Raw genomic sequence first — 16,368 nt, 5'->3', positions numbered from 1 at the left:
GGAGTGGGGAGGGGGATTGCCCAGCAGGGGGGGGACTGGGAGGGGGTCAGACCTCCCAGCTGGAGGGGGCGGGGCATGGCTCATTAGCATTGAAGCTAATTGCTTGTGGGGGAGGGCACAGTGCTGTCCCCCCCCCATGCCTGGGCTGTGGGGGTGGTGCTGGCACCACCGTGGAGTGAGGGGAGGGGGCCTCAGTGCCATCCACTGCCCCCCCCCAGTAAATCCCCCTCCCCACCTAGAAAGCAGGGGGTGCACAGTGCCATCAAATCCCCCTCCCCAAATCCCCCTCCCCAGTCAGGCACCACACGGGGGGGGGAGGGGGGGCAACCCCCCCCAGAGACCTCTTGCCTCACCCCAGCCCAGCAGCTGCCTCCAGCCTGGGCAGGGGCCGGGGGGGAGTCAGTGATGGGGGGGGGTTGGGGGGGGGGTGTCCCAGTGCTGGGGGTCCCTGCCCCGGGGGGGTCACGTGACGCGGGGCTGAGGCTTTTTCTCTCGGTTTGGGTTGGTTTGGGCTGGTTGTGGCTTTTGGGGGGGGGTCGGGGGGGCTTTGTTAATTCTTCCGAAGGGTTTTTTCTGGGGGGGGGCTGGGGGGCTGCCGGCGGCCTCGGCGCTGGGCTCACACGCTCATGGTCATGCTGGGCGAGTACTGGAGACAGGGGAGACACCAGTGGGTGGGGGGGGCGTGGGGGGGGGCGTGGGGGGGGACACCCACCCCGCACTGCCCCCCCCCAAACCCCGAAAATGATCCGATTAAAACCGCCCCCCCTGCCCCCTCCCCCGGCTCAGCCAAACGGAGCCCCCCCATTGCCACGGGGGGAGGCCACCAAGGGGGTTTTGGTGCTGCCCCCCGCCCCGGCCCCGCCTGCCGCCGCGCCCCCCGGGCCCCCCCCGGCCGCCCCCCCGCGGGGCCCTTACGCTGTCGCTCTGGAAGGGGTTCAGGAAGTTGCTGCTCAGCTCCGCCTCGTCCCGCGGCGTCCCGGGGGGGTTGCTCAGCGCCCCCAGGTTACTGGGGGAGCTCTGGCGGGGGCAAAGATTGGTGGGGAGGGGGAGGAAGTCGGGGGGGGTGCCTTGGTGTGCGAGGAGTCCCACTGCATGGGGGGTGGCAATAAATGGGGTCCCAGCACATGTCGGGGGGATGTCAGTGCGTGGGGGCCCCCCATGAATGGAGTGCCGGGGGGGGGACCCAGTGCACGGAGGGAGTCCCAGTGAATGGCAGGAGTGGGGGGCAAAAGGGGGTCATAGAGGGAGGGATCCAAGTACATGGTGGGGGGAGTCCCAGCACTGGGGGGGGGTCCCACACTCACCTTTGGCAGCCCATCCATGTCCCCAGAGCCTGCAAGGACACCGGCAGCAGGTCAGTGACCCCCCCACATCCTGCCCCTCCCTAGTCCCCCCCAGGTCCATGTCGCTGCCCCCCAGCAGTGAGGGTCCTGCAGGGAGCCCACCCCCTGCGACGGGCATGGGGTGGGGGGAGCTGGGGGAGGGGGTTTGGGGCTGGAGGGGCTGTTGGGGGGGGGATTAACCGGGGGGGTCGGTCTGGGGGGTTGGTTGGGGGGGGTTAGTCGCGGGGGTAAGTCAGGGGGGTTGCTCAGGGGGGGTCGGTCTGGGGGGGTCAGGCTGGGGGCTCGGTCGGGGGGCACCCACCTAGGGATCCGTTCATGTGGTGTGGCTCCATGGCGCCCATGCCACCCATGGGCCCCTCAGGTCCAGGCCCCATTGGGAACTGGAAGGCAAAGGGCTGGGGGTGAGCAGTGAGGTGCCCCCCGCCCCCGGCGTGCCCCCTCCGTGCCCCCCTTGCCAGCACTCACGTTGGGCCTGCTGCCCCCGGGCCCGATGGGGTTCATCATGGTGTACATGTTCTCACTGGAGTTGGTGGAGTCTGGGGGGGCACACATGGGGGGGTGAGCATCGCTCCCCACATCCCTCCCCCAGGATGGGCTCCCCCTCCCGCGTGCTGCCCCGCTCCCTGCGGACACTCACCTCCGGGGCTGGGCAGGATGGGGGTGCCAGGGGGGCCACCACCCCCGGGAGGGCCCTGGAAGCGGGGAGAGGAGGCAGGTGTGCTGGGGGGGCACAGCAGGTTTAGCTGCAGCATGGCCCCCCCAGTGCACCCACTACTCACCACGTAGTTCCCAGGGGATGAGGAGGAGTAGGCAATCTGAGGGGGATGGGACACAGAAGTGGGGGTCAGCACGTGGGCAGTGGGGGGCACAGAGCCACCCCCATGGCCCCCATCCGCCCCCCCCACACTTACGGAGTTGGCGCTGGGGTTCGGCCAGGGCCCGCGGCCCCCGGGGCCCCTGGAAGGCAACAGGGAGAGGTGAGGGTGAGGGCCTGGGGGTCCCTGGGCCCCTCCACCCTGTGTGGCCACGGGCTCCCCCCTGCCCATCCGCGGGGCGGGGGGCGCGGGGGGCATCCCGCGAGTCTTACATGTTCATGGCAGGCATGCCCGGGCCGGGCAGCGAGCTGGGGGGGGGCCGCATCCCACCGCCGTAGGTCTGCAGAGAGCAGGAGGTCAGCAGGGCTGGGGACAGCCCCAGCCCGGCCCCGACCCTGTCCCTGGCCCCATGCCGAGCCCCCTCCCCAATTCCCATCCCTGTCCCCAGCTTCATCTCTTATCCCTGTCCGAACCCCCCACATCCCTGTCCCCATCCCTCCATCCTCACTCCCATCCCCCTCCCCCTCCCTGTGTCCCTGTCCCCACACCCTGTCCCCACACCCTGTCCCGGTCCCCACGCCGTGTCCCTGTCCCCACACCCTGTCCCCATGGCGTGTCCCTGTCCCCACGCCGTGTCCCTGTCCCCACACCCTGTCCCTGTCCCCACGCCGTGTCCCTGTCCCCACACCCTGTCCCCATGGCGTGTCCCTGTCCCCACGCCGTGTCCCTGTCCCCACACCCTGTCCCCACACCCTGTCCCCACACCGTGTCCCTGTCCCCACGCCCTGTCCCTGTCCCCACGCCCTGTCCCTGTCCCCACGCCCTGTCCCTGTCCCTGTCCCCAGGCCATGTCCCTACCTGCGGGGCCATCCCGGCCATGCCTCTCGGGGGGTTCATTCGCTGCATGGGGCCCCCCATGCCGGGATGCCCTGTGCAGAGTAGGGGGGGAGAAAGCATGAGACCCTTCAGCACCCCCCACCGACCGGGGGGGGGACGACAATGAGGGGGGAACAGCCCCCCCAGACTCACCCTGCGGGCGTGCAGCTGGGTCCATGGCGCTGGGCAGCAGCGGCTGGGAGCCAGGGACACCCACGGGGGGCTGCGGAGCAGGGGGGGACAGGAGTCAGGGTGCTGTGGGACCTCCCCACACCCCCAGGTTTTGGGGCGGGGGGGGTGTGAGGAGGGGGAGGGTCCCGGGCGGGTCCCATCTGCCACCAGCTCACCTGGTTGGGCATCCGGAGGGGGGGCCGGGGGCCGCCGGGGTACCGAGGGGACATGAAGGGCTGCAAGAGAGGGGGGCCTGGGTGAACTGGGGCTGGGGGCTGCGGCATCACCCTGGGCGGGGGGCAGTGGGGCTGGGGGGGGGGTCCTGCGGGCGCTGGGGGGGGCCGGGGGCTGCCGGGCTGTGCCCAGCCTTACCTGGCTGTGCGGCCCCAGCATGGGGGGGGGGCCGGGGGTGTGGGGCGGAGGTTGGGCGTGGGGCGATGGCTGAGAGCCCGCGGGTCCCTTCAAGAGAAACAGAACAGGGTTATGGGGGCACCCCGGAGGGGCTGGGGGGGGCACGGGGCTGGCCCCAGAATGGGGGGGGCGGGACAGGGCTGGGGTGGGGGTAGCTGTGTCATGAAGTGTGGGGGGCCCAGGGTGTTTAATTCCCACCTGGCTGCACACGCAGCAGAAAGCCACCCCCCAGAACCCCCCTGGTAGTGGGGGGTCTGTCACAGCCCCCATTGGTACCTGGAAGAAGGCGGGGGGCATGGGCCCCCCCGGCATGCCGTCCCCTGGGGGCAGGTTCCCCATCACCGGGCTGGGGGCTGCCGCTGCGCTCTGCAGGGAGAGGAGAGCTCAGCACGGGGGGGAGGGGGTCACCCGTAGCCCCCTGCCCCCTCCCCCCACCTAATCACCATCGCTCCACGCCCCGAGCAGCCCAGAGCAGGCAGTGCTGGACCTGCCCCCCGCGCTGGGCCCCATCCCTGGTGCCTCTGTGCCACAGCACCGAGGGGGGCACCAGGGCAGGCTGCCCCTCACGGTCTGGGGTCACCAGGGTGGCACCTGTGCCACCACGGCCCCGAGTCCGCAGCTGCCACCGAGCTCGCCCTGCACGCCCAAGGGGGCAGCGCAGGCAGACCCCAGCACCATCCCCTCCTACCCAACTGCAGGGCTGCGGCTGGCCCCAGGGGAACCCCCGGGGCTGGGGGGCTGGGGGTGGGCAGGGGGCCGGCCAGGCCCGGCCTGGGGCAGCCGTGCCGGGAAGGAATGTGGCAGCTTTCCGGCTCGGCCCCTCCGCCACAACTGGTTCCAATTTGTAGGGGAGGAGGAGAAAGGGCGGGGGGACCCCGCGCTGCCCCCTCCACCCGGGGGGCCCCACGCAGCCCCCTGCCCCCAGCCACCCCTGCGCGGAGAGGGGAGGCCTGAGTGTGCTTGAAGTGGCGCTGTGGGTGCTGTGGAAATGGGTGCCCAGCATGGTGCCCATCAGGGAGCCACCACAGAGCCCAGCGTGGCCTAGCACAGCACCCAGCATGGTGCCCAAGCCGGAGCTCACCATGGTCCCAGCACAGCACCCACGGAGGCATCACGGTGCCAGCACAGTGCCCACCCACTCTTGCCCACCCCAGCCGAGCGTGGGGGACCAGTTCCCAGCCAGCCAGCCCTGCTGCTTGACCCTCCAGCTCCGGCCCCACAAGGGGGAGGGCACTGCCCCCCCATGGCAGGGACTGAGCTGCCCCCCCATCACTCGGCGATGTAAAGCAGAGTTGCCATGGCAACAGGTTGGGGAGTTTCAGCTCCTCCTGCAGGCTCAAGGTCAAGAGGGAGAAAACAGTTGGGGGGTGGGGTGCAGCTTGGGGGCTCCCCACGCTGCTGCCCCCCCAGGGGGTAACCCCAGACCCCACTGTGGGGCTGGCTCTGCCACCACTGCTCCCTGCTGGCATGCCCAGGCCAGACTCCCACAGTGATGTGAGGTCACTGGCTCGGGGGGGAGCCCACTGCACCCTGGAGGGGATTCCTCTGCACCCCGAGGCAGTCTTGGCCGGGCAGCACCCGAGGGAGGGCACAGGGCACCTGCTCCATGCCCACTCTCCCCTCTGGGTACCAGTCAGGCTGCAGCCCCCGATGAGCATCGGGATGGGCATGCAGCCGGGCCAGGCATCCCATGGGGTGCAGCGTGGAGGCTGTGGGGGCTCCCCCCTGCAGCAGTCCCCAGCGGTCCCCAGCTCTGCCTGCCAGGCAGCACTGCCATGGCAACGCGGCCTGACCCGCGCCGTGTCCCCGGCGTCACCGCACCGGCAGCAGCCTCATTAATTCCGGCATGGAAATCAGCTCTGCGCCTCGCCGGGGCTGGGGGCGGCGGGGGGGCCCTGCTGCAGCCCTGCCTCCCCCCCGCGGCGCTGCCGTGGGCACACGCGTGTCCCCACGCACACCCACGCTCCCCGCAGCGCCGAGGGGTGTCCCGGACGGCAGCGTGGGCACCCCCTCGGCACAAGCTGGGTGCTGCTGGGGCCCAGCTCTGGTGGGATGGGGAGGGGGTGGGGGGCAGCCTAAACATCAGCACCCCTCGAGTCCGTCCCACAGCCCGTGGCACCATGGCTACTGCATCAATCCTGCCTCCCCCACTGCACAGGTCCCACAGCATCCCATGGGGCACAGCACCCGGTGCCCCACAGCATCCTGCATCCCACGGCCTTCTGCTTCCCGTGGCACCCTGCACCCCTTGGCACCACAGATCCCGCATCCCATAATGCCAAAGATCTCACAGCATCCCACATCTCTTGGCACCACGGATCCTGCAGCATCCCACACCCCTGGCACCACACAGCAGCCCCAGGCATGGTGCCCCCAGCAGCCCCAGGACCTGGTTCTGTGCCCTCCACTCCCCCCCGTTTGCCCGCAGCGCTGGCAGGAGCGGGCACACGCCGGCTGTTGACTCTGTGCCAATGATTAACTCGCCAAAAGCTGGCACTGATAAGGAGCTGTCGGGGGGGTGGGCAGGGGGGGCCCACCACTGTGTGTGTGGGGGTCCATCAAGCCCCAGGACTGCGGTGGCCCCTGGGGCTCCAGGAGAGCCCTGCTGGGGTGCCCCCACTCGGGAAGCTTTGCCCATACCATGCCAAGATCCAGAGCCGGAGGGGTACCTGTCCCCTGGGGGGGGGGGGTCCCCTGTTCCCCATGGGGTTGGTAGTGGGGGATGGGCACGCCAGGGTCTCGGGATGGGGGGGCTGACCCAGGCCCCCAGGGATTACCCCCCCCCTCCTTGCGCAGCCCTGCAAAATAGGTCACCCAGGCTGGCAGGCTGGGGCTGGCACAGCCGCCGTTAACCCCCCCCGCCGGCCTCCTCGGCACGGGGGGGTGCGCTGCGGCGGTGGGGGCAGCGTGGCAAAGGGCGGGGGGCGCGGCGCGGAAGCCCCCTCCCCCGGTACTCACATAGTCATGGAAGGCTTTGGCCTCGCTGGAGTGCTCGCAGGTCTCCCGGCGGTCGGGAGCGGCGCAGTACAGATCCCAGAACACGCTGCAGGGGGCGGGGGGCAGCAGGTCAGGACACCCCCCCCACGCTGAGCTGTGTCCCTGTGCCCTCGCCCCATCCTCAGCCGCTGTGCCCCACAGCACATCCTCCCCGCACCGGCTGAGCACGGCCACGCTCGTGTCACTGGTGACTGGCGTGGGGGCGTGGGGGCGCCAGGGCTGTGCGTGTGCCCCCCGGGCCGCGGGGCCTCCCGCTCCAGGCCTGCCTGCGGTCGCTGTTTCCCCTGGAAACGGTCGCTACAGCCTGAATTCCTGGGACTTTACATCAGGCTGCAGCGTCCCGCGGCAGGACGGGGGGGGTACCCCACCCGTGCCCCCCACCCTGGGCGCTGGGTGGTGATGGGACCGTGCAGCGGTGGAGTCCCCCTCCAGCGCTGCTCCTGGGTGCCCCCCAGGAGTGGGGAGTGGTGGTGCCGGCAGCAGGAGGGTTAAAGGCACGGCAGGCGCTGTGTGCCCCCCCGCTTTGCTGTCCCCCCCCCCATAAATCACCAACTAATCATTTATTGGAAATGGCTTAAATGTGGCAGCGGCAGCGGCACCGCGGCGCCCGGCACGGCCTCATCCTGCACCCCCGCTGAGGACCACCCCCCCCAACAGCCACAATGGGCAAGGCGAGACCCCCCCCACACCAGCCGGCACGATGCCAAGCCATGCGCTGCCCCCTACCATCCCCATTGCCCCCCACGGGGTGCTCTGCTGGGGCCCCCCCGGGTGTGTGGGGTCCGGCTCTGGGCTGGGGACCCCCCTCCTTGCCCCACGCTTGGTGCCAAATTGGATCCATCTGGAGGGGCCGGGGGCGGGGGCTGAGGGGGGGGGGCTGAGGCGTAGCCGGGATGTGAAGGAAAGGCCTCCACCCCCCCCGCCCCCCCTCCCCGAAATCGCTGATGGGAAAAGCAGAGCGGCAGGTTTATGGGGTACGAGGTGATGTGGCAGCAGCGTGGGGAGCGGGGGCAGCCCCCAGCCCCACGCCCACCGCCTTGGCGGGGGGGCCCCCCCACCCCCCCCCCCCCCCCCCCGCCCAGCTCACCACCACCAGGAGTGCAGGAAGCCGGGGGGCTCGCCCAGGGTGATGTTCTTCTCCCATCGGATCTGCAGAGAGGCGGGGGTCAGCCACTGCCTCCCCAGGCCTGGCACCCCGGGGGTGGGCGCAGGGAGCTGGGGGGCTGAAGGGTCCCGAGTCCGCGGGATGGGGGTCAGGAGGTGCTGTCCCTCCCCCCCCTTACCTCTGACAGGAAGGTCTGGGCTGATTTCTGGGCCCCCACGTGCAGCAGGTACTCATAGACGTACAGCGCCAGCCTGCGGGCACAGGGACGGGGCTCAGAGCCTGGCATGGCCCCCCCGGGACCTGCCACCCCACGGCGGGGACAGCATCCCCACGGCCATCACGGTGGCAGCCCCAGACCACAGACCACAAAGGGGAGCACTGAGTGACGGGGGGGGGCAGCCAGGATGGAACCCCCAGGAGATGCAGCGGAATTCAAGGGGGGGTTCTATGTCAGCTCCCCGCAAGAGACCCCCCGCCCCCCGTGACGCCGAGTCCCACTGGTGACAGCAAGCGGCCCCAGCACCGGGGTGGCCGCCCCCGGTTCCGGTTGCTGTGGGTGGGATGACTCAGGGACGGGTGACACATCCCACGCGGGATGTGGCTGCGGGGCAAATGTCACCGTGGGGGTCCCCTAGTCGGGGACCTTCTGGAGCACCCCGGGGCCCCATCCCCGGTGCTCCATCACCTCCCCGGCAGCGGGAAACGGGACCCGCGGGGAATCCCCGGGGATACTCCGGTCTGAGGAGGACCATCGTGGGGTGCAGCCCCCCCGGCTCCCGCAAGTGCCCTGGGGACAGCCGTGGCACCGGACACCGGGCTACGGCGGGGCCAGGCACAACCCGGGAATGTCACGCTGCCGGTACCCCGAGAGATAACAAGGATGGAGGGGGGGGGCATCACGGTGCCCGGTGCCCCGGAGGATGGCAGGGACTTGGCGGGGGGGGCATCGCGATGCCAGGTGCCCTGGGGGATGGCAAGAACCGGGGGGCACGATGCCCCGCGTGATGTAGCCGACCGGGACACATCACGGCTCTCGATGCCCAGGGCGGAGGGGCGCATACCGGTGAGCCGGTGAATGTCGCGGACCGGGGAACATCCCCAGTGGCCCCGGGAACATCACGGCTCGCGGCGGCCCCGGGGACACCGCAGGTCCCGGTGCCCGGGCTGAAGCCCGACGGCTCCCGGTGCTCCGCGACAGGGCGGGGCGCATGGGTCCTCCCGCCCCCCAAACCCCCCCAAAGCCCCGTATCCCTCCCTCCGGTCCCGCTCTCCCGGCAGCCGCCCCGGCAAACTTCCGCGCCCCCGCTCCGCCCGCCCCCGCCGCCGCCGCCGCCGCTCTCACTTCTCCCGGGCCTGGCCGTCCGAGGGCACACCGGAGCCCTTGCCCTTGCCGTACATGCTGGGGGGGGTGGGTGGGAAGGCGACCCGGCCCCCGCTTGTCAGCGGCCCCGGTGCCGCTCCCGGCTCCCCGCCGCCATCCCGGCCCCGGCCCCGGCCCCGGCCCCGGCGGCTCCGGCCGCGCCGCCCGCGGGGGAGCTTGAAACCGCCGCGCCGGGTCCCGGCCCCCCCCCGGCTCTTCCAGCAGCCGCCGTCCCCCCGCCGCCCTTAAAAGGGCGATGGCAGAGAGTGGGGGGGGGCGGTGGGGACCGCACAGGGGTGGAGAGGAGCAGGGGGAACACCGACACGGTGGTCACAGGGACGCGGACACGAGCGGAGACGGACACGAAGAGATGGACACGGATATGATGGTCACAGAGGGACGCGGACACGATGGGGGGACACTGACACAGAGGGACATGGATGCGAGAGGGTGGACGGGGGGGGACACAGACACGAACACAAGGGAACACGGACACGAGGGGGTGAACATGGACACGGACGCGGTAGTCACAGAGCGACACGGATGTGAGAGGGTGGGCACGGGGAGACATGGACATGGGAGGATGGACACAGAGGGACACAGGGACATGAACACAAGGGGGCGGACACGGTGGTCACAGAGGGACACGGGCATGAGAGGGTGGGCGCAGACACGAGGGAGTGACACAAAGGGACACGGACGTGAGAGGGTGGCCGTGGAGAGACATGGACGCAAGGGGGCAGACACGAGCACGGCGGGCGCGGGGGGTCACGGACCCGAGAGGAAAGGGATGAATGGAAATGGACTCAGGGGACACTGAGAGACGAGAAAGGGAGGCGGTGGGCATGGATCGACACGGCCACGGGAGGGACTCGGGCACAGGGGGGTGGACACACACAGCTGAAACCCACCAGGCAGGACCTCCCCAGCCCTGACCTCCCCCTCCACCGAGGCCTCTCAAGCAGCGAGCAGCACCTGGGGTCAGAGCCCTGAGCACCCCAGGAAAGGAGTTGTGGGGTCCAGCGGTGGCCAAGGGGTGATGCAGTGGGGGTGCAGCTCCCCTGCCCCCCACAGGGCTGGCTACGCCCCACCAGGGTGACACGGGAGAGTGGGACCCGCCTTGTTCCTCTTCCCCTGCCTCTGCCTGTGCGGGGCGGAGGGGCGGCTGGAACACAGGCGAGTTGGGGTGCTGGGGCTGGGGGGGCACAAACCCCATATGCCAGGGCTCCTGGGTGCTGCCCTGTCCTGGAAGAGAAGGAGCAAGGTGGGCGGCAGGCTGGGCTGTACTGGTTCGTACTGGGAGGGAGAACCCAGCACGCTCAGCAGGACTGGGGTCCGTTCAGGCAGGTCTCGCTGATCCCCCCTGTTTCTCGTCCAGGTGCCAGGAAGAGTGGAGGGGTCATGGGGTACCCTATGCCTCCCCTCATGCTGCTGCTGCTCCTCGTGGCCCCCGCGTCCCCTTGCTTCACGGTGCCGCCGGACGCCTCGGCCGAGCTGGACTTGAGCAACAGCAGCCACGGATGCCCCGAGCTGGACTGGAGGCTATTCGCGGGGCAGCGCCTGCTGCGGCTGAGCCACAATGGCATCGTGGGGCTGTGCCCCTCGTCCCAGCTGGAACCAGGGCTGGAGGAGCTGGACTTGTCCCACAACGGGCTGCGGGGGCTCCCGGCCGCTTTCCTGAGCCAGGCGCGGGGGCTGCAGCAGCTGCAGCTGCAGCATAACGAGCTGCAGGAGCTGCCCCGCGACTTCTTCGCTAACGCCACGGCTCTGCAGAGCCTGAGGTTGGAGGGCAACCCCCTGCCCGCTGTGCCCCCCACCGCCTTCCAGCCCAGCCTGAGGCATCTGACCGTGTCGTGCCGCTGCGACGTGGTTGGCAGCATCCTGGCACCCTGCTCCTGCTCCCAGCCCGAGTGCGCCGTGCCCCAGTGCCTCTGCTTCATGTCCTACAGCGATGTCTGCAACGTCACCGATTTCTACACCAGGGAGTGTGGCACCAGCGTGGGGCTGGCAGCCGGCTTGGCAGGGGCCGCCGCGGCGGTGGCCATCGTGCTGCTGGGCACGGCCGTGGCTTGCTACCGGTGGAGGAAAGTGGCCATCGGCGCTACCGGGGTGGGATGGGGCAAAAGGGAGCCTGCCACGGCCCACGGGCAACCTCGCTACATCAGCCGAGCTGCCGAGCTGGGCACCACGGAGCTGGGCACCTCGGATGTTGTCACCGCACCGGACTATGAGAACGTCTTTGTGAGCCCCTGCGCGGCCCCGGCCGCTCGGAGCTGGACGCCGGGATGGGGGCAGGAGCAGCGCTACAGGTGAGGCTCTGGTGCAGGGAGCTTGGGGCATCTCCCACCCCTTCCCGCGCTGTGCTGTGCTGTCTCACCCCAGCTCCTCCTGTGCCATGCCATGCCCTCCCATCCTCCTAACCCTAACCCATGCCCTCCCATCCCACTGCCCCATCCCGTGCCATGCCATCTCACCTCACCCTGTCCCATCAAATCCCGTGCTCCTTCCCATCCCATGCTATGCCGTGCTGTCCAGTCCCATCCATGCCATCCCATGCCACCCAGAGCAGTGCCAACCATGCCATCCCACCATCCCCAGGCCCAGGCTGAACCCTTTCCTTCCTCCCACCTCCCCACAGCCACCCCATGGTGTTCACTCCCCCATCAGGGACTGGACACCTGGGGCCACCCCACGGCCTGGCACGGTGCAGCGAGTGCCACCCTCTGTCTCCCCAGCCCCCAGGTGCCAGTGGACGATGACTATTTCCTGGAGAGCCGGGGGGAGCAGCCCATCTACGCCAACACGCAGAGCCCCAGCGAGGACAACCTCTACATCGTCCCTGACCGGCCGTGAGGGGCTGGGGGTGCAGCTCAGCTCCCCACCTTCTTGTGTCCTCAGGACCTTCCCTGGTGCCCCCCCGCAGTGGGGACAGGGATGGACTCTTCCCATGGATGTGAGCTCCCCGGGTCCCCCCATTGCTGGGACAGGGACAGGCACGGTCCCCACGCACACATCCTGCCGGGGACACCTTTCTCAAGGCGGGGGTGTGTGGATTTTTAATGCCCCCCTCTGGCCCCCTCCTTTGCCCCAGTTCCCACCGTAAGGCGAGGGCTGAGGGCTGAGGGCTGAGGGCTGAGGGCTGGAGCTTCCTTCCGGGGCCGGTGGCCAACAAGCGCAGGGACAGCTCAGCGCAGCATCCGCCAGCAGCCAGCGCCGGAGCCCCCCCGGTTCGGGACACGTGTGGGCCCCCCCCGGGATGCCTGGCAGAGTGGGGGACATGGGGTGACCGCAGCACACAGTTCCTCTTCCCCTTTTAGTTGCTGGTGGAGAGTGCCAGGGTGCACAGGTCGTGGGGGACGTGCTGACAGCTGGGGACAGCTGGGCACTGGGACCGGCGCCGTGACTGCACCTCTCCTTTTCCCAATAAACCTCCCAGTTTGGGGAGCAGAGCAAACAAACTCCCTGAACCCCTCTCTTCAGTGCTTCTGGCAAAGTCTCCAAGCCTGGCACTTCCAGACTGTGAACCCCAAGGGAACTGACAGCTTGGGGACATAGGGACCCCACAGTTTGTCTGGGTGTCCCCCCAGCTCTGTCTGGGTCCCCTGAGTTCCAGCCCTTGTGATGCTCCATTAAAAAATGGTTTAATTACCTTAATTTCCCTGTGTGGCTTGTGGTCTGCTGAGCCCTGGGCACAACACAGGGTGGCAGCTCCAGGGCTGGTGCCATCTCTGGGCTGGTGCCATCTCCAGGCTGGCTCTCTCCCTCTAGCAGCAGTGGGGTGATGCCAGCTCCTGTTAATGGCGTTGGCAGCCCCGAGGAGAGGTGTTGGTGGCACAGGGGTGGCTGTAGGCATGAACCTGAAGGAGTTGTGTGAGGCTGGAGGTCCCTGGGGAAAGTCCCTGGGGAAAGTCCCTGGAGCTCCCAAAGCCTCTGTCCCCAGAGCAGGGGGCCCAAGGGTACCTACGAGGACAGGTGCCCAGAGCCCACATGACCTTGGCTCAGGTCCTCAGAGTGGAGGTCCCCACAGCTTGTGTCCCTCAAGTCCTTGTCCTCAAAGCTCACAACCCCACAACCCCAGGTGCCCCCCAAGAGCTGTTGAGGAGCCAGGCAGCCCAGAACAGCCCCAGGATGTGCTGGAAGAGTGGGACAGGACAGAAAGGAGCTGTGACCAGCAGAGCCACCCCATCCAGCTGTGACAAGTGCCTTGGGGTCATGGTGCGTGCCACCAGCTCTTAGGTGGCAGAGCCCACAGGGGAACTGTGGCTGGAGGTACCTGGAAGTTGGGCAACAGCCACGACCCAGCTGGATGCAGCACCTGGGGGTCAAGGCTGCACCCAGCTCCCATCTCAAGGACACAAACAACTCAAAGGTCTCTGGGAGCATCACCCAAACATTACACAACCACCAGCAGCTGCTGTCAGGGCAGGGAAGGAGCTGGCCCGGCCCTGGAAAGGGTTTGCCAGCAAATCCATTTAGAGTCAGCTCCTGGAAGGGGGTCTGGGGGTCCAAGCTGTGAGACACCTCTCTGGAGGTGACCCACTGAGGAGGTGCTTCAGGGGGAGAGCCCAGGAGGTGCAGGGGGGGCAGCCATGGTCCCTTCACTTCATTCATGGACACTGGGACACGTTGTCAGCTTTACAAAACATTTGAAGTACAAAAGCACATAAAAAAAATAACCTTTCCCAAGCTTCCTTTTTGCTACAAACCACAATAAATTAGCAATAAATAAGTTCCTAAAGCAGAAGAGAGAGGAGGAGAGGAGAGGCCTGAGTGCAGCCACCCAGGGACAGACCCATCCCAGGTGGGCTCTGGGAAGGATCCACCTCCTAAATGCAGTCTGGGTTTAAATAAGGGAGCAAGTTCCTGCGGCCCTGGAGGAGGGCTCACAGCTGGAGCCCCTGGGAATGAGCCAAAAGGTGCAGCTGGTGCCAGCGTGGAGACATTTCATGCCATGGAGTCTGGTCTGGGGGCTGCTGGTGTTGCCAGGAGGTGGGCAGGCTCTGCCCCATCTGGGTGGTGCCTTGGAGCAAGCTGGAGGCGATGCCATCAGGCACAGTGGCATCTGGTGACCAGCATGTCCTCGAAGAGGGTGGAGACCAACCTGCCCTCAGCGTCGTAGTGCATCAGCACCATGGGGTCGTAGGCGGCAGGCACGCAGCAGGGCGCAGGGGTGGCCCTGGAGAGGGAGTGCATGCGGGCCTTGATCTGGGCATGCATGCTGGCTGGCTTGTAGTTGTGTGGGCAGGAGCCCTGGCAGAACCTCATGTAGTAGCTGCTGGGGGCAATCACCCACTCTGCCCAGCCGATGTCCTGGAAGGAGACCTTGAGCGACTTGAGGCAGCACTTCCCATCGCTCTTCCCACATTCCTCCTCTAGCCCCCGGGGTCTCCTGGCTCCCCGACTCGTGGTCTGGTGGGTCACCACCTCCAGCACCAGGCTGTCCCCCCCCGAGGTGGCCAGCAAGGCTGAGACGTTGGCAGTGAAGGCCAGCGCCAGGCGCAGAGTGTCCTCAGGACCGGCAGCCCAGGGCTGGATGGCAGCTGTGAGATCCAGGCTCTGGGTGTCACGGTCCAGCTCTTGGCTTTGCAGGAGCCTGGGGGTCTCAGCAGCCCCCTCCAGCAAGTAGATGCTGACCTGGGGGGGCACTGAGGCATTGAGTGGGGAGATGCTGGAGGATGCCAGTGACTGCTTGAAGAGCTTCAGCTCCGCCTGCACGACCTGGAGCTGCCGGTGGAGAGTCTCAGTGCGGGACAGGAGAAGATGGTAACAGTGGGGACCACGGAGGTCCTGCTCTCCCTGGGGGTCCTGGTGTCCCTGGGCATCCTGCTGTTCCTGGACATCCTGGTGTCCGTGGTGGACGTGTGACCAGTGCAGCACTGTGGGGACAGAGGACAGATGATGTAAGAGCCAGAAATTCACCACCAGCCAAGGCACCTGACCTGCTCCTGCCGGGCAGCCAAACCATCGCTGGGGAATTCCCCAGATCCTGAGGGATGCTGAGGTTGGGGAGGTTCAGCTCCATTCTCATTCCCAGGTCACTCAGGACCTGCTGTCCCCAGGGACCCCCAAGCCAGAGGGTCTCACCAAGGGGTGGCAGCTGGTGCCAGAGCAGGTGCACCAGATCCCATTAGGGTGACCTCCACCCCACACCCCAGCTGTCCCCCCCAGGCCCAAGCAGCAGGAGCTGAATATTTCCCTCAATCACCTCAGGGCCTGATAAAACCCCAAACTGGGGCTCCAGGTGGGGCTCGAGGGATGGAACCTTCCTGCCTCCCCTCCATTCGCCCTCAAGCCCTCTCCAGCCCTGCTCCCAGCCCCGCGCCTCCGAGCGAGGCTTTCGTCCCAGATTTTCTGCTTTCGGTGGGGTCAATCAAAGCAGCTCAAAGGGTGGCTCCTCCCCAGCGCTGGGACACGGGAAGCAGCCGGGCACGGGTGGCAGGGTCGCTGCGATTCATGCCCGGTCATGTCCCGCACATGTCGGGGCAGCCGGAGCTGATCCGCCCCGTGAGGACACGTGCGGTGTCACCCACCTGCGTGCCCACCCACCCACGGGGACGGGGGTGCTAGGATGTCACTTACGTGTGGGAGTCAAGCGATGAAGGTGTCGGGTCGTGGTCACAGCTCCCACCTCCTCCTGGCTCCGGTTCCCCATCAGCTCGGCCACTCTCTGCCGGTGCAGCCGCCGCGCTCTCTGGACGCTCTCCTGGTCCAGCCGGTGCCGGACCACGGGGGGGCTGCTCATCCCCAGCCGCTCCAAGATCTCCTTTTTGATGGCTTCCAGCTGCAGCCTGTCCTCGTCCCACGTGTGGGGCCGAAGCTCCACGCGGGTGAAGAGCAGCAGGAGCTGGAGGCAGGTGAGGGTGGCTCCGACACCCCGCGGAGCCCTCGGCATCGTGCGGCCGCTGATCGCGGGGGGCTCCGGCCGCTCCCTCTCGTCCCGAGGCTGGACGCTCTCTGCCAGGGCAATGAATGGAGAGGACCAGACCTCCGACTTTATAGGAGACGAACTTTGCCCGCCCTCCGTCCTCCCCTTCCAGTCCCGGGATGCTTCTGGTTGGTGACGCCGCAGGAAACACCCCGCAGGAATCTCTGCTTCCCGCTGGGACACTGCGGGGAGCTCTGGCGGTGCTGGAGCTGGGTCATTCGGGAGCTGCTCTGCAGCCCTGGAGACGAAAAAGCTCTGAATCTGTGTCCCTCCTACCTCCTCTTTTCCCTGCGGGTCACCATAGCCAGGAGGGGTCCCTCTCGCCTCCCCTGTCCTGTGGATGAGAGGTGACATTAGATGGCCTC

General features: G+C 68.1%; 2 protein-coding genes across 3 annotated transcripts; one reads left to right on the top strand and one right to left on the bottom strand.

The window, feature by feature from the left end:
• Positions 1-540: 540 nt before the first annotated feature.
• SSBP4 (single stranded DNA binding protein 4) lies at positions 541-9,286 on the bottom strand. 2 transcript variants are annotated; one of them, XM_054174868.1, is made up of 18 exons: positions 9,061-9,286; positions 7,897-7,969; positions 7,701-7,762; positions 6,575-6,659; positions 3,893-3,982; positions 3,578-3,664; positions 3,382-3,441; positions 3,188-3,257; positions 3,017-3,087; positions 2,431-2,498; positions 2,255-2,300; positions 2,123-2,158; positions 1,981-2,035; positions 1,809-1,879; positions 1,645-1,723; positions 1,305-1,333; positions 916-1,017; positions 541-646 (listed from the first exon to the last, which is right to left on the bottom strand). In XM_054174868.1, the coding sequence occupies exons 1-18, from the start codon at positions 9,114-9,116 to the stop codon at positions 617-619; spliced, it is 1,170 nt and encodes a 389-aa protein (XP_054030843.1). In that variant the 5' UTR covers positions 9,117-9,286; the 3' UTR covers positions 541-616. The 2 variants fall into 2 exon arrangements, with proteins under 2 accessions (XP_054030843.1, XP_054030844.1); XM_054174869.1 differs by lacking the exon at positions 3,578-3,664.
• A 1,187-nt stretch (positions 9,287-10,473) lies between these two features.
• LRRC25 (leucine rich repeat containing 25) lies at positions 10,474-12,190 on the top strand. The gene is made up of 2 exons (XM_054175193.1): positions 10,474-11,387; positions 11,814-12,190. Exons 1-2 carry the CDS (start codon positions 10,480-10,482, stop codon positions 11,929-11,931), a joined length of 1,026 nt encoding a protein of 341 aa, XP_054031168.1. The 5' UTR covers positions 10,474-10,479; the 3' UTR covers positions 11,932-12,190.
• Positions 12,191-16,368: the final 4,178 nt, after the last annotated feature.

This window comes from Dryobates pubescens, chromosome 31 (genome assembly GCF_014839835.1).
Source record: "Dryobates pubescens isolate bDryPub1 chromosome 31, bDryPub1.pri, whole genome shotgun sequence".
Taxonomy (NCBI): domain Eukaryota; kingdom Metazoa; phylum Chordata; class Aves; order Piciformes; family Picidae; genus Dryobates; species Dryobates pubescens.
This window is presented reverse-complemented; position numbering and strand designations above follow the sequence as displayed.